This window comes from Haliaeetus albicilla, chromosome 2 (assembly GCF_947461875.1).
Source record: "Haliaeetus albicilla chromosome 2, bHalAlb1.1, whole genome shotgun sequence".
Taxonomy (NCBI): domain Eukaryota; kingdom Metazoa; phylum Chordata; class Aves; order Accipitriformes; family Accipitridae; genus Haliaeetus; species Haliaeetus albicilla.
In genome coordinates, this window is record NC_091484.1 from 41,204,456 (window position 1) to 41,228,155 (window position 23,700).

The window sequence follows — 23,700 nt, forward strand, 5'->3', positions numbered from 1 at the left end:
GAGCTTAGCAGGTGATAAATATCATTCATTGTCCTCTTCCTTCTCACTTCAGTTAGGAAGATGTCAGCCTAATGGCATCCATAAACAAACTCAGGCAGCCTCATGCCATACCAAATGCTGCTGTTTGGTGACTAGGGAAAAGTTTCGGGTGACTCCATGACAGGTGGGACATCTCCCTGAGCAAGAGAGACGCTTTAACCCCTGTTCCAGCAGGGAGGGAGCGTCCTGTAATAAGCTGATGGAGCAGCAGAAAGAGTTCAAACCTGTGTTATAAGCCCTTTTACCCTAAGTATGGATCAGCTATTTTGCTTCCGAAACCAGAGTGTGGGTTCTCACTTGCTATCTGCAACTGCGGCAGTCAGCATTGATGTGAGGAACTCAGTGCTAGGTATTTGTATCAAGAAATAGTTTTCCTTACATAAGTAACAATGGCAAAGATCCGCTGCTATTTTTCCACCTTATTCATAGCATCAGCACATAGGATAGAAACTTTCAGGGAAGGTAGAATGCAATTTTCTTGAATTTAAGAGAATAATAAACCCAGCAGGCAGAGTTCAGTGCAATAGGAAGTCAAAACCTTCAGCTAGAAATTAGGATCAAGAGATCTAAGAAATCACAAGATACAGAAGAAGCCTGTGGACTTTAAGCCATAGATGAAACCAGCCCAAAATCAGAAAGATTTGTCCCAGATTCAAAATACGAGCAGATGTCTGCAGATTCAATGTACTAAGTTTTCTTTTAGGGTTTCCCAATTCTATAGTGTACAAGAGACTGGATATGCATGTAAGATTGCAGCCCACTATTTCAATCATGTCAAATGCCTATGTGATTTTTAATCTGTGGTCAGAAGTAATCTTAAGAAGCTCTCAGCATTTATAACATATACTGTAAATAGCATTTTGAATTACGATTTTGTAATAGAGACGGTTTAAAAGTACCATTACCCCCCCTCAGTTCTATCCTTTTCAGTAGATATTTTTTATAAAAATGAAACATGATAAAAACCAAATTGTTTGGTTTATTTTATCAAATAAAAAATGCAGACTCCGTGGAAGTTGTTTTGCTGAGGTCCTGGTTGAAATTTAGGCAATAAAGAATGGGTCCAAATGGTATAAGCATAAAGGTATCTTTGCACTTGGAGGCATAAGAGCATAAATATTTTAGTCCTCAATATTACTGAGCTGCAGGGGGATTCTTAGTGTTTCTCCAGCAAGAACTATCCACAGTATGTAGCGTACCACTTAATCACACATTAGGCTCAGAAGAACACTGAAATCTTCCAGGAGCCAACAGCTGGGCAAAAGATGTGTTAAATCAGGGCCGAGGCAGAGAGTTGAGAGGGTTCTTTGAGCCATGGGTATATATTTCCATAAAGGCTCACATTCCACTCTACAGTATATAGAAAACCATTATAGGATGGTGCTTTTCCTCCTCCTCTTCTGTAGCAGACAGAAGGGTGATGCTCTGCAAGGAAGTGACAAGCTGACTTAGTAATGCCATCATACAGTCAAATCTGTGTGACAGACAGTATTTGTTCTATTTGTCTGTTCTAGCTTCTACATTCTGTTCCTTTAACACAAGAAGCACTAAGGCGAAACTCCCTGAAGGAAGGGACACAGCTCCTCTCATTGCAAGCAACTCTCATTCCTTACCATGCTCAGGGACGAAAAGTTTTCAGAGTCTGTAGGGTTAAAGAAAAGGTAGAAGAATCTGCAGCACACCCAAGAAACTAATGAAAAAAGCAGACAGATAATTCAAACTCCCCTTGCAATGAAAAAACTCTTCCTAGAAACTAGAGGAAATGGGTACAATTTGTTACAATTCAGAGCAGCCCTTACCTACCCCCTCAGTTTGTCAGCTCAGTGGCTTCTCACCTCTTAACAAAGTTGATTTATGGAAACATAGGACAGCAAGGGGAAATTCTTTACAAACAACTTTTTTAGCTGTCTAAAAATTGGAACGTTCTTCTATTGTTCTTAACCTAATAGCTTGAATATCTCTTTTATGTCCTTCTCTTCCTGTTCACATTATTTCCTAAGAGCAGTTAGCTGCTTTAGCTTTACAGAAAGACTCAACATGATTCTCAAGTAAAGGTCACAAAATTGCAGAAGAGTTCCAAGAAATGCTATTAAAATTCAAATGCTGTATGATACTCTTGCTATCCAGTTTTAGTTCTACATCTAGGAAGACTAAATCTAACCTCATCTTTAAAGTATGTACTTTGACTATTAAACTGTAAGATGTAACCACTACTATTTGTAATCAGATTGATAATTTTTCACCAGATTTTTTTGTAGAATCCTCACCTATTGCAGCCTATCAGACCCCAAACCAGAGGCACTCCCTGAAATATTTTGATTTACCAGTAACATTAATTTAATTAAAAAAAAAACAAAACAAAACAAAAGGCAAACAAACTAAAGACAGAAAGCCAAGCACTGATTCATCTTTATGGTAACATTAGGTGGACTCCTAGATCACTTAAAATTGTAAGATTCCAGGAGAACACAATTTGGCTAAGATACTCAGTTTTTTATTTTAAATGTGTATTAAAGTGAAAAGTACTGTAAAATTTGTTTCTTCTTCTGCTTCTTGGTGCATTTAACATATAAAGCTGTTAAGCAATAACCCTTCCACTAGCAATATTAATAAAACAAACCAAGATAATAATTTCCTACTCCACTCCTTCCACCCCTTTTCAGATCTGTGTATTGGCAGCAGAAATTAAATTACTCTCTCCTTTGTTTTAAGCAACAGATGTTCTCCAATTTTAGAAGGTAATACTGAGTTAAGGAAAAACAGGACACAATCCTGACCCAAACCCAGTCCATGGAAGCTCAGAAGGATAGCCTCACAGAACTAGAATCTATAATGCCTTGGTAAGGGTTACTTTTTTATAGCAACTACACACCTCTGCTTTTGCATTGGAATAATACTAGTTTTGCTAGAAGAGGACAATACTCACCATTTCCATGACAAAGGATAAAGAATTCTTTTTCTTGGAACAGCATTTGTATTATCACTTCCAGGACAGTTATCTTCCACTTAATAGCAAACAGGACATCCTTCAGAATACTTCTAATTATGGCCATGAAAGAGGAGTAAAGAAGGTAAAAACCCCAATCTGGCTCCTGCTCTACTTTGGACAATTAAGACTAGTTTTAGTTTCGAGAGTTATTAAAGGGAGAATTACTCTTTTTGCACCTAAGAAATAGTGGTACTAACCTATTGCCACTCTTAAGGCCAAATATGAATCAATTTTATTGAAGTAAGTATTATGTAATATTTTCCCTTCATTGTTGGGCCACATTTTCAAGGTCTCAGCCATTTCAAATAAAAATTGAAAAGATCTGATACAGTATTGTAGACCATGTCTTTTATTTAAGTAAGCAGGCATTAGCTGCATGAAAGCCCACACTTACACTTACCTTTAGATAACACAGCAACCCCATTAGCTTTAACAAAATCCCTTCTATAGTTAACATAAATACATCTTTTGTGATCACGGCTTTGCTATTGCTATTACCTAAACCAACTCTAGACCCAGGTATATCTAGTGCAGTAGTTTACTTTTTATCATTAGTATCAGCATCTGAAAAATGTGAACACTTGGTACATTGTTAAAAAGACCTATATATTAGAAGAAATAAAATCTCATAGGAAAAAATAGCTTACTTGTTATATACACTTCAGTTTATCAGTTTAGCTTTGTACTTCCATTTTTCATCCTAAACAAGTATCATTCTTAGGCCTTTGCCATTAAAAAAACCCACCATTAAAAAAAAAAACAAAACCCGCACATAAAAAAACTTAATAAACTAGACCAGTCAGAGGCTGGGTTTATTTTGGTGAGACATCTGTAAGTTTTCCCTCTCCCTGAAACTTTCTAAAATCAACGTCTGTTCTAAACATTTGATGCCAGTCGCGAACAACTATTTAAAAACAATTTCCAAAACCCAGTAGAAGCATCTTATTACTATAGGACCAGAAGGGCTCCCAGAGAGGTTTCCTTCTAGAAAGGTCTTGAGCAACTGATGAACAGCAGTAAGAGATGTGATGGAAACAGCTTGCTCTAGAACAGCTATGTAACACTGGTTCGTGAAAACACTGATAAAAAAGCTTCAGCTTTTGTCTCCAAGGAAGTGAAAGCCTCTTCAACAATACACCACTCTCAAACCTCAACAAACCAAGTTAAGTGCTAGTTCTTGTAAAAATGACAAGAGCATGCTGCTACCACACACGCTCAACAACAAGGCCACAAATAATAATCCCACCTAATCTCCTAACAAAGAGAAAAACCACGGTACCCTTCACCCTTTGTCTACAGGCACCCTCCTAAAACACAGACAACACAAGGGCTGACCCGCGAAAGGCAGGAGGAGGCGAGCCCCCAGAGAGCCCCTCAGACCGCGCCGGTGCCGGCTGTGAGAGGGCGGCGAGGGCGGGTGTGGCCTTTCCCCGCCCCTTCCCACTTGGGGCTACTTAAGGAGTAGAGCGGTAACCAACAGGAGCTGCCTTTCTCTACCTTTAAAAAGAAAAAAAAAAGGGAAAAAAAAAAAAAAGGACTGTCTGGTGTTTGTTTTCTCAGAAAAGTTCGTATTGTTTTTGTTTCAAAGGCCTCGTTTATTTTTAAGTGTGTGGGCGCATCCTCAGCTTCGGTGAATGATGGTGAGTGGAGGAGGAGGGGGGACGAAAGGGGAGCCATGGTCGTCGGCACGGTGGGAGGTGGGCTGAACGGGGTGCGTTTGAACGGTGAGCTGTGGGGCGGCTTTTTGCTGGGGGCTGTAGTGGCTTGCTCGGGACCTCCCGCGGGGAGCGGAGGTGAGACCTGAGCATTAACTTTTTTTGCTTGTTCTTAGGGGGAGGGACGGGGATGCCGCGGTAGCGTCGCCTTGTAACGGAGTGAAGGGTGCGCAGCTGCCTGGGCTGAACCTGAGGGTTACTGTCATTTTCAATATCTTGAAGGCTTTAAAGTCTCAAGAGGAGGTGAGGGATTAAGGTCAGGGAGGGAGTACTGGAAGTAAAAAGCTTGGGGCTTGTGTGGGGGAAAGTGGCAGGGCTCGGAGCCGTCGGCGCCACGGTCTGGTGAGGACTTCGCGACAGGAGGCGCTTCACACCATGAGCGGCCATTTTGTGGCGGCCCCGCCGCATGGCGCTGTCCCGTAGCGGCGGGCTCTTTCTGCTCTGTGCGTGGCCTGACCGGGCGTTCCTCCGCCTGCCGCGGCGGGCCGAGGCCACGCAGGCTCCGTCCCCAGCTTGCATACCCAACCCCGCTTGCCGTTAGGGTCAGGCGGGAACCCTCGCCCCGGGTGTCGGGGGCTTTCGAACAAGCTTCCGTTGTCCTCAGAGGGGCGCCTCCCCTCGCCCCCAAATCACCCGAGGAGCCCGAAACCCCCTTCCCCCGCGCCTCTCGCCTGGTAACGAGGCCCTGAGGCAGGCGAGGTGCGAAGCCCGCAGGACGTGAGGCGGCTGCCGGGCGGCGGCACGAGTGGAGTGGCGGCCCCGCCGGCTCCGTAACGCGCTCGCCTGAGCTTCCCCGTTCGGGTTTGGGTTTTTTGGTTTGGGGTGTTTGTTTGTTTGTTTTTTTTTTACCTCCCAGAAAAAACGGGCTTCGCGTAGTGCGGGGTGGACTCCATGTGGGAGTTACTGCCTGAACTCGCACGTTGCTCCTTCGACACGCAAATTGCTGTTTCTTCTTCAGGCATTCTTTATTTGAAGAACTGAGTTTGCGACTGTAACCCAGGCGCTTCGACAGAAGTAGGGTATTTTCTAAAAAAGTTAAGCCTTGTAAGTCGCAGCCGTTAGCGTGCGAGAGTATTGCAGTACTTGGCTGATAGCTCCACCTGCTGCCTAGTGGAAAGACGACATCGTTCTCCCTGTACCCGGAGCCATGTTCTTTCTTTAGGTAGTGTGCTGTCATGGTAACCGGTTCCTGTGCACCGAAAGTCTGCACAGCAGGACGTATATCAGGAGTTTTAATTGGTTAAATTAAAAAAGAAAATGTTTAATACTTATTTTAAACAAAGAGTGTGTGGGGTCAGGGAAAGACGGGGAGAAGCCTGAGAAATCAGGGACATGTACTTCTGTGGCCAAAAGAAGAGTGAAGGTTTTCTCCCCTAGATGTGCATAAGACTGAGTGATGTTTGTAACTCACTTAAGTAGCTAGGTATTTCCACCACATGGCCCTAACAGTGGTCGTTTCCCACCCCCACCCCCTTTTTTTTTTTTTTTGCCAAAAGTCTAACTAGCCTCATGACTACTGTAATCAAAACGTTAATCTAGTTCTTAGCATCAACTTAAACTTGATGCTTTCTGAAATAATGCAAAGAGTAAGCTGATTAAATTTACATTGTGATGAGAGAAAGGGAAAAAAAATCTGTTAATTTCAGTAAGCTGAAAAACTTTGAATAAGATCCTGAAATTCACTTTCCTGAAATTTGATTTCAAAGATACTACATGAGATGGATAGACAAATCAACCCAACTCAGGGTATTTTTGAAAGGTTGAGTCACTTCAGCTGATGCTATAGTTTCAGGGTAGCCAATTTGTCAACTTCAGGATTTTCCAGATACTGAAAACTTTAGGTGGCTTAGCCTTTGGACACTGATTCAGCATCAGTGTGAGTTCTTTGCCCTGCCCATACCCTATGTGGAAGTAGAGTTGTTTACTTAATGCTACATTAGGTAGTAAAATAACAATTACATGTTGCAGTGGTAAAAAACTTGGGTTTAGATAGGGCAATACCTTGTTTGAATTGGCAAAAGTTTTGCTTTATAGTACTGAAGACTTGAAAAGTAACTTTGAAAGGCGATTTTGTTTCCTGTCTTTGTACTGTAAGACACCACTGTGCGTTTTTCAAAAACAGCTCCTCTTCAAGTTTTAAAATACATGTATTAACAGATCTTAATGCTTATTTTTGATGTTGACCCATTTGTCAGAATGCCTAAGTAGCCTGTTTACTCTTTTAGGTGTTTAATGTGTAAAAGCACTAAAGTGTATTTTCATTGAAAATTGTGTTCTGCATCGTTAGTGTGAGAAATGAATTCTGCACTTCCATGGCAGCCAAGGCCATCTGTGACTTGTGTACCAGCAGTATCTGTATGCCTATCCGCTTTCTTGTGCTGGTTCTGGCATTTGTTGGGTGCTTCTGCTGTGAGCTGTTAGCTGTTCTGGGTTGCCAGAGAGTTTGCACAGCAAAGTGAATACTTCTCTTTTAGCCTTGTTCGCTGAAACAGATCCAGAAAGAAGGAAGTAGAAGCCAACAGTTAGGCCAGCTTAAGGTTGCTGTGGAGCTGCAGTCTCAGATTTCAGTTCAAATGCCCTTTAGGTGGGGGTGCAGCCAAGGAAGTGGTTTCCTCCTCACCTCTTGCTTTATTTTTACCCTTGTGTTTTTATGCTAGCACAAGTGTTTACCTAACTGCAGAATGAGCTTGGATCAGAAGCGGATGTGTCTGAAAAGTACTACAAAATTTTTCTCCTGTGAAATGTAGGATTGATTTCCTTGCACAGTGATGTAAAGAGCTGTTGTGGTATAATAGGAGGGAGGGAGGAGAACGACCCTTTTTCTGTTTACAGCAGAAATGTTCTAATAAACAGTCTTAATTACTGTGGAACAGTGGAAGTTGCTGTCTTCACCTTCAGTGGAGGCTAGAGGGAGGTCTTGCAGGATGAAGGGCAAGGATTCACTTGTAACTTCTATTGATAATTTGCAGTAGGAAGCATAGTCGGTGAGTAAATTGAGCGTAGGCAACAGTATCTGGTGTGATAGAACCAGATTCGAAGGTGTAGCTTCATGAAATGGTTTTGAATTGAATTGATGGCTTAGTGCTTCTCAGAAGAAACAGCTAAGCCGCCTCCATGTCCATTTCCTCTTCTGCATCTGCTGATTCTGAGGTGATCTGGCACTTGTCTGATAACTGAGGGAGCTGACTGAATTCTCAGCAATAGCAGAATACTAATTGGGTGAAAACAGCTTACTTTATGTTAACCTTACTGCCAAATTTTGTTGAGCCAGCATAATTTGAACTGATGAATGTTAGAACTTGAACCAGGGAAGGAGATGGGGCAAACTCTCTCTGGCTTTTAGTAATGGTGTGTTGTTAATTTGGTTCAGTCACACTGAAATAATGTGTGGAGGGCTGAATTGTAGTTATAGCTTTGTTTAATTGCTGGACAGATCATGTGCCACATGTTTAGTTTGGTTCTCATAATTTTCTCATTCCCTTACTGGGTGTCAAGGTTGAATAAGTACTTGTCACTCACAGTTGCAGTTTAAATGTGCATTAAACATGAAAGTTGTTACATTGAAAAATTGGGTGCTACCTATTGCAAATTATTAGGTTTCAAAAAGCCAGATAACTGACTAAATCAAAGTTTGGAATATCTGAAGTAGGGATAATGCCACACCAGTTGAATTGTAAGGAAAAGTTTATTAATGTTTTAAAGTGGATTAATATAGAGGCATGAGTAACACTGAACTGGTCAGAGTAATTTATGTTCTTACCAGCCGCGCAAAGCATGGCACATAGCTAGAATCATTCATTCGGGAGAGCACAAGACAAGAGGGGCTAGAGTTTGTGGTGCCTATGGTGCTTATGTTGTATTTTAGTTCTTGTAAATACCTTTGTAAAACACACTTCAGACCTGATGCAGAGTATGGAACACATCTTTGCTAGCATCAGTAACAAGAAATGGAATTGCATGTGGTCTGTTCATGTGAACAAGATCCTGAATTAGTGTTTAGGGAGCATTGTATCTTCCTCTGCACTGAAGGAATCTAACTCCTAGGTTGTGACAAAATGCTTTAGGACCGAAAGGGTGGATCAGAAGCCTGGGTGTGCAAAGCACATGATGACTGTAGTTGCTCTATTAATGTTAACATTCTCTGCAGTTCTTCTGTATATGCAATGCATGCTTGAGATCCTGCTTTGGTGCAGACAACTCAGAAACAAGTTTTTAGTCATTCGCATTCCTGTTGTAGTTAAATTTACAATCTTTTTTTCTGAGAAAATGAGTAGTGTGAATATTCCATCAAGGTCTGATTTCCCTTCTTGCAGCTAACTTGTAGTATAACCCTGTTACCTGTGCTCTAAGGCAGTTTGTAAGGTTACTCACATCTCAAGTATTTAAAGCTTTTGACCAAGAAGATGATGGAATTTGTTCTGTTGAATAATAGATTTACAGTAAATTGTATCTTTAAAGAATTTAATTTCTTGTTTACATCTGAAAGGAATTTGATGAAGTTCTGAAATTAATTACATTGTTGTTCTCACTGTGTGTCTGGTAGTAGCAACACTGGTCATGAAGCTTCATGTAGTCAGAGGGGGCTACTTAACGTAGCATAGATTAGGTCTAGATTTAAATTTTTAAAGCTGCTTAGAATAATTACTTGAACTTTTTTCCAATGAATGGTCTATTTGCACAAAGTACTTCCTTGAAGTAATTGGAAAGGTGCTATTGAAATTCATTGTCCCATGCTATATCTATAGGAAGATGCAGGCATTGTAGTATCTTAAAGTGTACTATAATAATTTGACTGAAATGTGTGTTTCTGTTTAAATTTTTCAGTCTGCAAATGTGGAGGCCCAGTGTGCAGGTGTCTCGGAGGATAATACCCGTGTGTCAACAACCAGTCAAGGATATGTTTTACCAGAGGGAAAAATCATGCCAAACACAGTCTTTGTTGGCGGAATTGATATAAGGGTATTTATATACTTCTAATTGTTTTAAGATAGGTATGGGGCACTTCAGTGGGAAGGATATGGGAATTTAACTCCTGGGGCTTGGTTTTTTTTTTTTTTCCATGTGTGTCTTTACCAATCTTAAGGTATTGCAGTGTCATGAGAGAATTTTGGAACAGGTGACTAACTTGAATTCTTGTGGTAGTAGAAGATGGGTTTAAAAAATGGTGCTGGCTGCTTTAAATCGGTTCTAAACAGTTGAATGTGCTGGAAGAAGTTTAAGACTTTGTTTCTTTTAGATGAGTGAAGCAGAAATTCGGAGTTTCTTCGAACGATACGGTACTGTGAAAGAGGTGAAAATAATCACTGACAGAACTGGTGTTTCCAAAGGGTGAGTAGAACATGAATAGTTGTTTTAAGTTGTCGTATGTGGATGTAATTCTGTCATAGATGGTATGAGCAGCTACTTGGCAACACAATTGACATGCTTAAGCCTTAACGCTAGCTGCGGTTTTCTGTTGTGGGGAATTAACACTGAAACCTGTAAATCTAGAATGCCCCTAAGTCTTTATAATCTTGCAAAGAATAGCCTGATTTTTTTCTGACTTCAGTCTATCTGTTAAGGGAAAAGAGGGTTATTGTCACTTAACCAGTGGAAGCAAAGCTTGAAACTTTTGTGATGCTTATGCAGAGAGTTCTTTCATATGACTCTTCTGATGGCTAGACTAGTTAACAACAATCTGGAGAGAGTTCAGGATGGTTAAGAGAAGGGGTAGATGGTTTATTCGGGACAATGGGACTGCACTCTTCTGACACTTTGGTAAATTATAGAGAAAACAACCAAACTTGCTTGGGTGGAGAGTGAAACTAAATAAGTGAACAAAATTGATGCAAGGGAGATTCCTATTGAATGTATAGAAAAATTCTGAATTGTGTCTGATGAAACACTTTACGTAAGGTCCTACACATCCTTATTTGCCTGTTGAGTTCTGGGGAAGCTCTCCCAGTTTTGAAGTTATTGCTGCTTTGAGAAGGAGGCTTCATCCTCTGGAGGTTCCTTCCAGCCCAATTTTTTCTAAGATTCTGTGAGCAGATCCTAAAAAGGTCATGGGGTTTTTTAGGCATATGTAGTAGTGCCTGAGCTGGAAATCTGTTTTATTTCCTCCTGCCACTTGCTAGTCTTCATGGTGAATTCTGTTGTGCCAGTGTATATTCTGAGTATTGATAATGAATTGGCATACTCCATTGATTGACACAACTGTTCCTATAATGCTCTGAAATTGTCTTCATTTTATAGATTAGATAAACTATGGGGGCAGTGAAATAAATTGAAACATCAATTTCAAGGATCACTTCCCTCACTGGTGTTGCTGTTCCTGTAATGCCTGCTTTCATCTAAACCTCTGAAGTAAATATAAAATTTGATAATAATTCACATCTTAATACTTACAGGGCTTTTTTTTTTGCTTTCTGAGTTAGTTATATCAACAATAATGCTTATTTTGAGTAGCTGAAGTGCAAGAATAGCCCTTACATCTACTTTTTATTATTCTAGAATCTGGCATTCAATTCCTTTCATCTGGCCCAGTAGTATATGCTGCTAGTTAGCAGTAAATGCATTTTCATGCTGAAATATAAACTAATGTTGTACTTCATACTTTTGGCATGCAGTATAATGTACCTGACATATATGCTGTTAACTGGTCTTGTTCAAAATAATTGAGCTAACAAATCAAAATCCGGTTATTGAATAACCTGTTTTTTCTTTTCAGGTATGGATTTGTATCTTTCCTGGACAACGTGGATGTTCAAAAAATAGTAGAAGTAAGCTCTTTGTCTAAATTAACTGAAGAAGTTTATGTATGAAGGCTGGAGACATGTTCAGGGGAAACCAAGTCATGTACCTTGTGGAGTACATTAGGACAAGGAAAGTCTAGGGCTGCCCAAAAAGTAAACTTGATAAAATCTCTACTGGTGGTAGAATCTTTGTATATTTATGTAAGTAAGAAACAAAATTACTTTTAACCTTGGTGTGCTTGAACATCTTATGTCATTGTATTTCTGGTTGTTCTTATTCATTTATGTGCTTGAAAGCCTCACGTGTGTTTTATGGCTGCTTGCTTTCTGTATTGGATGATTATAATAGAACGCTTGTGTTTATGGCAATTACATAGACCTGTCAGCATTATTATCGGGGATAACAGTAGCATAGAAAACAGCATTAGTTTTTTCTTAAGTCTCAGCAGTTGAAGTATGTGTTTGTCTTGCAGTATTTGTGCATTTGGATGTTACTTGGAGAGCAAGTATTTTTTAAGCCTCCTTGGCTATAAGATGCAACTGTTCACATGTCATATGGTTTTCCTGTAGTTTACACAGGAGATAAAGGGGTAGAACTGTTACAGCTCTTCTGCTCTTAGTATCAGAGAAGTTTTAAATGTCAACGTGTACAACTAAATCTGTTATTTGGTTCTGATAGGCTTCAGCAGGTCACAGACTACTGACAAAGCTTTTTGTTTTCCCTCTTTCTCCCAAAACTGAGTGCAAGAACTGAAAATAACATGTATTGAAATATTTCCCTCTCTGAAGTCTTTGCCTCAGAAAACTCTCATGTCTTTGGAGGATGAACAATCTCTCAGTTGCTTCTGAAGCTCTTGGATAGGGGAGTAGATCTGAAAGACAAATCCACATAAACGTGCCAGGCACAAATTTAGTCTTCTGTGATATGTTTGGGTGTGTTAACTGGCTGTCCAGCTCCTTTACAGGGAAGAGAACATGTTTGAACAAAGTGGAGAGCAATGAAACTGCAGCAGAAGATTCTTGATTCTCACCAAAAGACTCTAAAAGACTTCAAAAGCTTGCTATTCTTTAACTGTCATGGTATGCTGACAAAAATACTACTTTATTGGGCAGCAGATTTTATCTGAGAATACCTTTTCTTTTTTTCTTTACCATGTGTTACATTTATTGTACTAGATGAGTGTGGAATGCTTGCTCTGAGGCAGAAATCTCTGTAAAGACCTATTGAATAGCATTGTCATCTGAGCCCTGTACATTGCTGATTTTCTGTGTGCATTTCTTCAAAACTAAAAGCTCTCAGTGTATCTCTTAATACAGTACTCACTGATGTGTATTTGTATACCAGAGATCTTGGAACACAGAATTATATGGCAGATTTCCTTTTTAGTGCAAATTTCAGGTGTACAGGCAGTACAAATTACTGCCTTATCAGGAAGAAGCATGTCCAGGTAGAAATCAACTTAAGCTGTTGGCTTCTGGAGGGGATGCAAAAAGGGAAAGAATGAACGTCTGCATTTTAGAGCTCAAGTCATAAGCTGAGATCACCTCACTAAACCATTTCAGACATTACCTGGACTGGGTGGTCACAATGTTTTATGTAAATGAACAAGATAAAGCCTTTCCATGGTTAGAATCACTGTAGGTGCCTGTGTTTATCTGCCTAGATCTGTAGCTTTGTGCAACCTGAAAGTACCTTTCTTCTGATTTAGGTCTGATTCCATTTGTAACTGCACTTCGGTCCAGAGTGAAACTGCTTGCAGTTAAGATCAGAAAGCTACCTTCTGCTTTGAGGGAGGCCTCTCTTCCAGGAGTTCTCATTGCTCAGTGGAAAAGGTGGTAGCATGGTTCTGGGCACAACAGGATTGCAGGATCGATTAAAAAAAAAAAAAAAACCCTAAACCAACAACCTGTCAAACTGGTCAGGGTATTTCACCTTTTTTTTCCACCCACATTGTACTTTATTCTATTTTTATCAGTATGAGAAGATGATCAAATAAGACTTTAATATGACTATTTTGCTTATTTTGCTTATTTTTACAATCAACAATAAAGTTGCTGTTGTCTTTTGAAGGCACTTTCTTAGCAGAAATGGGAGAAAAAGCTTAGTGAGATGTCTGTTAAAATTGCAAACTGCATATTTTCTTCTGAAGCAGGCAAGTCCTTAGTGTTGCATGAGACAGAGAATCTAGATAGACTATGTATCTGCATCTAATACTGATTTTAATACTTGGTACTAAATTTGTGTTAGTTGGGGTAAACCAAAAATCTTTCACTTCTGATGTGTAAAGCATTTGTAAACCTCAGTGTAGCCCTGTGAACTGTAACAAGAGTACCTATTTCAGGTAGCATCATGTGTGCTATGCACATCTTCATAGGTAGGTGAACATGTTTCTTGTCACCATCTTGGCAGAGAGTGTAAGAACAGACCCAAAGGTGAATTCTTGTGGAGAAGTTCCTGTGTAAATGAATGAACATTAATCTGCTTAAATCCAACTATGAAAGCAACTTTATATACTCCAGGCTTAAACTCTAGTCTTGTTACAGGCCCTCTTCTACAGTCAGTCCAAATAGACCTTGAAGTTTAAGGATGTTGTGGTGCCATTTCAGCCTACATCCTTCTTGTTTTCAAACTAAGTAGTTTCACTGAAGAACAGAAAATTTGGCTTCTGCAGGGAGGGCAGGTGGGTGCTTGACATTCTTCCTGTGCTTTTTGTTATGGCCCCAGATACTGTGCTGGCAAAGCAGTAATCAATCATTGAAAGTGTGATATCCTGCCTTCTGTGTGAACTAGCATTTGGGCAGAAAGGGAAGTTCTGTGTCTCGGGCATTTGCTGACTACTGAGTAGTGCTTCCAGTCCTGTTCTCCAAGTCTTTCAGATGCTTGTATTCCTGGGTTTGGGTATTTGAGGAACATGTGAAACATATTTCAGTTTTACTCTTTCTTGACTAGTCTGTGCACTGTGTAGATGCTTTGGCCAACAAGGTTGTGAAATACCAGCATGTTTGTTGAATGTTCTGAAGGAACACATGTGAAAATTTCTCTAGAGAGAATACAGTAACATGCAGGTAAACAGTAGTGCTTAGATAGCCTTCCATTTCCTTTAATATTAGGTGGACACCTTCTAACATGTTATGCAAAGCCTGTTAGGAAGTTTGTGGGAAGGTAGTTAAGTGGTGATGTAAACAGGGTTTCAAGGGAACCTAGACTATGGTCACTTTACATTAATACCCTTACTGAGGCAAGAATAGTTTGAATCTGTGTGTATAAAACCAGAAGGCTGGCAGTCACTAATATGTAGTTGCAAAATACTAGTAGTGCATGTTGCTGTTAAGGCAAGCGATACATAATAGGTTTGGAGAGTCTGAGTAGGCAAATGGGTGTGCTGAGAGCACTGATGAAAATGAAAGGTAAAAGGCATAAGGTGTTGAGGTGGAAGAGGAGAATAGAGGCTGAGTTGTTACGGAAGTTGATGATACTGTGGTGTAGAAGCAGAGTACAGCCTCTTTAAGATCAAACAAGCCACCCAGCTTACAGAATAACCTGTCTTTCAGTCACAGATCAACTTCCATGGCAAAAAGCTGAAACTAGGACCAGCGATTAGAAAGCAACAAAACTTGTGTAAGTATATATAAACAAATTTTTTCATATTACAAGTATATATTACAAAGTTGTTTTCTTAATTATACATTAACATCCTTGCAAATCCCTTTTACCTGATGCAATGTGTATATTACAATTAAACTTCAGTTCTGAATTTTATGACCTCACTACTTGTGTGTTGTACAGTTTTTTGATAATAAAACTGAGGTTGGTAGCACAATACAGTCAATGTTGAGTTAAATTTAAGAGTCAAAACTCTTTTTAAGTTTTTTTGCAGCTTGAATTCAGATTACAAATTAAATACACGTGAAAACGTCTTAGTACTTTATTTTTCTTTGCTTTAAAACAAGGTTCTTATGTGCATGCCAGACCATTAGTCTTCAATCCTCCTGCACCACAGTTCCATAGTGTATGGAGTAATCAAAATGCAGAGACGTATGTGCAGCCTCCAGCTGTAATGAGCCCAGTAACACAGTATGTTCAGGTAAGGCTGTTCATGCCACTGATTTTTGAATCATAATGAAATACTTTTGAAGGTGCAAGCACAGACAAGCTCAGGAATATGTATTGAGATTCCAAGTGTATCTTACCCACTTGTTTTCATATTATCTTCCCCAATAAGAAGGACCTAACTTCAAACCACTTTAAAAGAATGCCAACAACCTTGAAAAATTTATTCGGTGATGTGATCTCCTTATAAAACAAAAGGCAGGGAGATTGAGAAACCTGTTGAAGGTGGAGCTAAGATTTAATTATATAACAGTTCTTAAGTGATCTTTTTACCTGTCACAGATACACTTCACAAATCAAATGCATCTGGATATTTAAGGTACTGTTGCCCTGTCTCAGAGTAAACTACAAAATTTAAAATAAAATTTTTCTTAAACAAGTATGGAACCAGAAGTTGGCTGTGGTACTTCCCCACCCCTGTGCCCCCAGCTGAACAAATTCTTGTTTTGGAACTGCTGTTGTGTCCTTGTAAGAACACTGTTACAGCATCTGCTGTTAACAACTGTGACCAGTACAGTGTGCCTACAGGACATTACTTCATTGGTACTTCAGATAAGTGTTCTTACTGAAGTGTAGGCAGAGTACTTATTGCCTTATGAGTCCTGTACTGTGAATAGAAGGCTTTCCAGATTATGGTCTCTTCCTGTATTAACCCTATATATGATATGGCAGTACAACAGGCCAATATTAATTGCAAACTGGTTCTGTTTTGTGCATTTTCTTAAGCAAATGAAGATGAGCAAACTGCAGTGACTCGCAGAAATAATTTTTTCTAAGGCAGAGAGCTTGATAGTAGTACTCTTGCTGATTCTCTGTTTATTGGGAGAGTGAAATAGTGTAGGAGGAGCTAATTCTCTTAAATGTTGGAAGGTGCCTTTAACTATCCCTTGAAGAAGCTGAGACTTGCAGTGAAGAAATGCTGGGAAGGTGTCTGAATTGTAATACTTAACTTGCCTTTGGCTCCAAGAAACTGATCTTCAGGCTGTAGTTCACTATTTCATGGTAGTTGGTCTGTTTCAGGTCTGCTTTAGAAAGTTTATGGAAGAGTTGTACTTCTGAAATGACTTAAAAGATTAGCTACAAGCAGATGTGGGATTTTTAGATATGTAACATACTTTAGAATCCCACTTTCTAGAGATTTTTTTAGTGCCTGAAGTGCTGGAGCCCTATGGGAAATCTGTAAGGGTAGCTTTTAAATAATGAAGCTAGTCTGAAACGGGAATTGAAGTAACAATGTGACTACATACTTCTAAAAATGTGCTTCTGGCTTTATAAATAACCTTTACAAATATATTTTATCTTGCTTCAGACTTGCATTTTAAAAAATAGCTTTATTTGCAGACATATCCATACAGTTCACCAGCTTTATTGATACAGCAGCAAGTTCCTGTAGGATATCAGCCAGCCTACAACTATCAGGTATGTAATTCTTTAGTATCAGCAGAAAGGCTGTTTGATACCTGACAACACTGTTCATTCCATTCAAGTTTTAACTGGAGTCTTGATTTTTCTGTGTTTCTTTCTGTGAATTCTATTTCCCTTCAGCTCCTGCTTCACAGAAATCAAAAGGAAAAATAAAATTAGTGATATTTGTATTCCAGTGCAATGAAAACTGTTGAATAACTTAGCATACTCTCTTTTTTAGTTTATTTTTTTCTTACATGTGCAATGATAAAACAACTTCCAAATTAGCAAGAAGTACATGGATCTTTAGCACTTTTTCTCATGGGAAGGAGCTTTGCATTTGTGCATCCTATAGTGCGGGTAATTGGTGTTAGTTACTTAAAACAGAATCACTGAGTCTTACCAGACTATATAAATGTGGGATGTATATAGAGAGGGGATGTGCTCTTGAGCTCTAAAAATGTCTGGAAAGGCACTGGTGTGGCTTAACCCCAGCCACCAACTAAGCACCATGCAGCTACCTGCTCACCCCCCCACACCTCCACCCCCTGGGATGGGGAGGAGAATTGAGAACAAGTAAAACTCATGGGTTAAGATAAGAACAGTTTAATAATTGAAATAAAAAACAAAATGTAATAATAGTAATGAAAGGAAGATAACAAAAAGACAGTGAAATATAACCCAAGAAGGACAAGTGATGCACAATGCAATTGCTCACCACTTGCCAACCAATGCCCAGTTAGTTCCCAAGCAGTGATCTGCCCTCCTGGCCAACTCCCTTCAGTTTATATACTAGGCATGATATCACATGGTATGGAATACCCCATTGGCCAGTTTGGGTCAGCTGTCCTGGCTGTGTGCCCTCCCAACTTTTTGTGCCCCTCCAGTCTTCTTGCTGGCTGGGCATCAGAAGCTGAAAAATTCTTGACTGCGTCTAAACACTACTTAGCAACAACTGAAAACATCAGTGTGTTTATCAACATTATTCTTGTGCTAAATCCAAAACATAACACTATACCAGCTACTAGGAGGAAAACTAAGTCTATCCCAGCTGAAACCAGGACAGGCACTTAGCTGATGGTGATTTTTGAACTCATAAGTGAAATGTGTGGGTAAGTCCTGTTACTGAAACTAAAATAGAAGTGGTTTAGTAACTGGAAGTAACTAGAGGTTTGAGATATTTTCAGTGGCTGCTGTGATTCCCCTATTTTCCTAATCTTTAGAAATGTCATTTTTATTTTTTTTTTAAACTTGGAATGAGAATAGGAAGGAGGTAGTTGAATTTGTGGTAAGGATGGCCTTGTGCTAAACAGTACATGAGGTACATGTGAAAAAGCTTTCTTCAGGACAGGAGCCTGTAAACTACTGTTTAACAAAAAATCCAGACATGAAATGTTACAAATGGTGGCTATTAGAGTAGTCACTTGCCAGTGTTGGAAATGAATGAATAAAAGCTGGTTCTTGTTCAATTCTTGTTTTAAGGTTCAACCACAATGGCTTGCTGGGGAGCAAAGAAATTATGTTATGCCTCCGGTAAGTCTGCAGAGTTAAACTTCTGGAACTTTGTCTTCTCAGGTAGCACACTGTTTTGACAGCTTGATACTTGGGGGGGGGGAATCAAACTTGTTTGTTCACTGGATCTGTATGTAATCTGGTCTATACAAATATGTAGCTGTTGACAGAGTAGGTAATTGTGTAGGATTTCCTACTGACGTGGTGCTTTTTTAGGAGCTGCCTGGCAGAACAGAACTACCTGTTTTATGGTGTTACTCTATACTTGCAGAATTCTGGAATTCAGCATGAACAGAATTGGTTTTCCATGAAAAGTTGAAGGAAAAATAAGTGGTGACCTAATGCACAATCCTGACTTAGAAGATCTGTATAGTATTACTGCTTATTGTTTGAAATTTTTTTAACATTTTAAAAGCCTCAAAATATTCTGCTTTGCAAATACTGATATTTTTTGGCTCCCTTCAACAGCTTTTTAAAATGATTTGTCAGACGGCTACAGACTGTAGATGGTGCTGATGGCTTCTAAAGAAATTACTTGTTTTCTGTGACTTTACACGTGACATCCACAAGAGAGAAAAAAATACTGTGTATTTCTTTAACAGTGTTGGAACTTAAACTTGCATCTTAGGCATTTTTGTGTTCTTTGGGTATAATTTTGTATTTATTGAGTACAGTTTCTGTTAAGTGTTTAAAAGCTGTAATACTTAATTTTCTTCTGAACAGTATTCTTTCAAGCTAATTCCCAGCAGATGTCAGTAGAATGTGTGGAAGGTAAATGGGGAAAAATGAAAAAAATGGAAATTTGTGCATATATATTGCTGCCTGAATGCATCTGACAGTTCTGTCTCTGATAGTATTAGAATACTTTATTCCTGTTCACTTCCAATCATGTGTACTAAGCTTTGCTTTCAGCTTCTCAGCAGAGAAGCAGCCTTTTTCTTTTCATGGAAAGTCTGCATTTCTGTTAGTGAGAATTATCTTTGCTTTAATAGGGGCAGATACAGACTCGAAGAGTTCAGAAGTCACTGAAATACTGATTACCCTGTTGGTTTGAAATAACTTTTGTTGATTAACATCCATGAATATGATACAGCTGCAGTATATTAAAGGGTAGCAAGCCAAAGAGTTTTTAGAGGAGGTGTGCGTGGTGGTTTTCATTAGACATTTTGAAGTTGATTATATGAGCAGACAGCTTTTGTAGAACTATATCAGTTAAGCAACTTCAAGTATCATTCTTTACACAGACTCAAAAGAGGACAGGCACATAAGGAGATAGGAAACTTCATCCTTCAGTCTACTGCTTTATACCTACCAATTTGTTTGGATAATCACAATTTCCATTCATAAATGGGATGCCCCAGTTGTGATGAGGTCAGGTATGATACCCCTTCTGGTGGTTAAGGATGATGCTCAGAATGGAATAGTCTGCTAACACTGTAGGCTTCCATATCTCTCAATATCATCAGTTTGAAGTTACAGTTTTGGTGTTGAAGGGTTTTTGGGAGTGTCAGATGTACACCTTGTGGTTGCTGTGTATAATCACAAATAACATCCTTAATGATGTTGCAAGAAACTGAAAACTACTGTCAAATCTGAGTAAATCTGACTACTTTGAGGAGCAAAAACCCAACCAAACCACAAAAAAAAAACCCAACAAAAACAAAACAACCCACCCAAATAAAACAAAAAAACCCCATGTTGCCCTGAAAAGAGAATGTTCAACCCTGCCCTTGACATCCTGGTAAAATTGGCTGTAAAAGCTGCTAGTCCTCTCTGGAAGCATCTGGAAGGATGTTTCCATGAAGAATAATGGCTTTATCAGCCTCTTGGCTATTGTAATTAAACTCTGCACTGGGTTGCCAATTGCAACACTGCACTGTAAGTGGAGGGAAGCAGGGAGAGTTTTAAAACTGTAAAATGGCTTGTGCTTTTCTAGACCTTATTACATCTTAAAAAATGTAGTTATATTAGCATGAAGGAAACTTCAGACAACAAAGGAACTGTATAGAGAAAAGCAACTTCTTGGAAGGGAAGTGGTAATAGATGTTTTGCTTCCCCTTCTTACATTTGATTTTAGTGCTTAATCTCTTGAAATTACCTGCTGGTTGTCTCATTCTCAGTGAATGCCTTCATTGCTCTATATGCTTGATGGCAAAACCCATACATGGAGGAAGTAGTTTGAGGACCTAACTCAAGAACGGTTACGGTGGGGACAAAGACGTGTTAGAATATATCCTTTTTAGAGGGAAGTAGAACTGTCTTAAAAGATCTCAGGATACAGTATTTCCCCCACTCGTGAAACTTTGTCAGAAGTGTGAAGATAAAGTTGGCATAGCTTATGGATAGGTGAGGACCAATGACAGCACAGCTGTGCATGTTTTCCCAGTGTTACTGAAACACCACAATATTAAAAAACTATACAGGTTTATACTTCAGTAAGCTATCACTGCACTGAGGATCCAGAATTTATACAGACAGAATGTGCTGTTCCAGAGCCCACACAATCGTCTACTAACAGTCCGCAAAAGGTAAGTGCTTTCTCAAAACTTTAATTGCATGCGAGAGTTACATGGCTTGGTGAAGAGCACCTCTGACCACTATCCTAGAAATTAAGGTTATAGTTGCCACTTTAGCTAGTTGCTCAATCCACTGTATCTGATTTGTGTACAACTTCAGAAGCCTTACATGTTCCCTTGAAACTAGTAGTGCTTCTGAGGGCCATATAGAATGTGTGTTCTACTTCATTAAGTACAATAATGTTTTTAAGTGACAAGGCTTTACTTAAATCTGCTGAGAATTACAGGGGAAATTGCAGGTACCAAAAAAGCAGGTTAGGTAGCACTGCCTGCTATCTTACAGGGATTTATTTTAAGCTTCAAACATCTGAATCGGTAAAGTTTTACTCCCTTCTTCACTGTTTTTGGTGGGAAGGTGACCCCAGTTTGGCCAACAGTTGGCTCTGAATTAAATTTTTCTAAAGGAGACTTCATTTTTCAGCTGTCAGCCTGTTCCACAATTGAGCTGGCATGTCACTGGTTGGAACAGTTACCTTGTAACATCTAAGGGTGATAATGACTTATCAAAATTAAAAGATTGGGGGGTTGGGGTGGGGGGGAAACAAGACAAAGAGCTCAGGAAACATAAGGCAGTTGAGAAGAATTCTGAATGCAAAGTAAACTGTGTGACATCCACATTGCTAGTAGTGGGCTAACTAAGAAAATCAGTATTGTTAATAGATGCACCTTTAACTGTATTTCAGAAGTCTGTGGACAGGAGCATACAAACAGTAGTATCCTGTCTGTTTAATCCTGAGAACCGTCTGAGGAATACCTTTGTATCACAAGAAGACTACTTTAAGGTATGTAGTGAAAGCAAAATTAAACCCTTAAAACAGAGCTGACCTTCAATTTGTTCGCCTGCAGGATACCATAAAGATGAAGCGATTCATATCTGGAATGCCACTTGAATTTTTTTTCTTGTACATGCTCTGAGATGTATGGGTTTGGTTTTTAGTTGCTTAATGCTGGAAACAAGTGCTGAAATTGGAATCAGTGGATTTAATCGAAATTACATAAATTGCTGAACAGTCAGCTCATGGACACTTAAAGCATAAGGCTGGCTAATCATTTCTCAATGACAAATTGAAAGGGCAGTGGGTTACTCCCTAGTTTGGATAGAGGATGGTGGGTTTGAGCCTTGATAGTCTTCACACCAGTTAAGTACCCACTGTGGATGGTGGCTCTTTATACTTTGCATAAAATGCTTATGCTTTAACCAATAAACTGTAGTCCAGGTTGGCAGCTGGTCATCATATTTTTGCTGTATGTGTTCAGTCTTTGTAGAATTGCAGTTTCTGATGAAATTCCAAGTGGTTTGTAATTTCTGTTGTTTGTTAATGTTATATTTAAGACTTCATTTACTTTTTTTAAAAGGAAATGTGAACTAGGCACATGCACTCTGCAGCAGAAATAGAGAAGCTGTAGTTACCAGTTTTGGAGGGGGATGACTAGAGTACAGAATGTCTTGAGATCCTTTTCATGAAACTTCAGTTGCTTTATTCTGATTATTATCTAGAAATTTTTTTTCCTGTTTTTTCTCCTATCCTATTCCAGGAGAGGAAGGCGCATCACTTCAGAAAAGGAAGAGCAGTACTCAAAAGTGTTTGATCAACAAAGTATATAAATTCATCAACTTGATGTTACTACAGTTCAGTTTAGCAATATATGCAGTATAACCTTTTTCAAAAAGTTGCTTGAAGTTGAAGTTTGTGTTCCTGTTCTGTTTCAATACAGTTGTTTTTGCTTGAGTAGTTTGAAGTTGTAAGAGTTGACAAACTTCCAGGTTTTACTAATTGTTTGCATGCTTCCCGAATGGAATGTTAAAGAGTTTATATGGGAAAACCACTCTTGGTTTGTTTGGTGCATGTGGATTTTCTTCTGAGCTTTAAGGTACAGTTTGCATGTTACACTTTGTTTTTCTTAAACCACAATTTAAGTGACTGATACTGACTGACCGGTTACCTCTTGCAGTTCAGAAATGGAAGTAGTTATTTGTCTAAGAGGTTGTATTTTAAAACTGAGCTCTTAATCAGTGGAACAGAAGATGTCAAGTTGTAACTCAGCTGAAGCCCTTTAAGTCCTGGTTGTCTTTAGACTACCTAATCAATGTGGTTATGTTCCTTAATGACAGTTTATGTACCTGAAGTCTTGAGCATCACTATTAGTTTTGGGAAAGTAATGAAGAGAATCCTGAAATTCCTATATGTAACTTAAGATGCAAGAATGTAATTAGCTGTATTGCTTACTCAGAGTACGCTTTTTACTTGAAAAATTTTAGCAATACCTGTATGTTAAAATTGTGCAAAAATATTGCATTTAAAATATGCCTTTATGTGATGCAAGCTGTTAATCAAAGAGTATCTGTAAGCCTATTTTAATAATTATGTAGATTTTAGTCATGTATTTTGAAACAATTAAAATAAATTTTTATTTTGACTTGGCTTCCCAAACTTCTAGTGACATGCTAATATAATGCAGTTAATTTGAAGGTACCTTGAGAAAGATATACAGCACAATAAAGATTTGTTGAAGCTATTGAAGATTTATTATATTACCCTATATGAGAATTCCAGTTAATACAAACTCATAGTAATAAACTTCATTTTGTAGTAGTTACTAGCTGCAGTTTTGAAAGAGT

The 23,700-nt window shown here is 39.0% G+C and overlaps 1 protein-coding gene across 1 annotated transcript; it reads left to right on the plus strand.

Annotated features, from left to right (window-relative positions):
- Positions 1-4,621: 4,621 nt before the first annotated feature.
- DAZL (deleted in azoospermia like) lies at positions 4,622-23,225 on the plus strand. Its single transcript, XM_069799191.1, has 11 exons — positions 4,622-4,668; positions 9,568-9,702; positions 9,980-10,071; positions 11,453-11,504; positions 15,030-15,096; positions 15,429-15,562; positions 16,918-17,007; positions 18,475-18,525; positions 20,928-21,032; positions 21,764-21,862; positions 22,617-23,225. The coding sequence occupies exons 1-11, from the start codon at positions 4,663-4,665 to the stop codon at positions 22,668-22,670; spliced, it is 885 nt and encodes a 294-aa protein (XP_069655292.1). The 5' UTR covers positions 4,622-4,662; the 3' UTR covers positions 22,671-23,225.
- Positions 23,226-23,700: the final 475 nt, after the last annotated feature.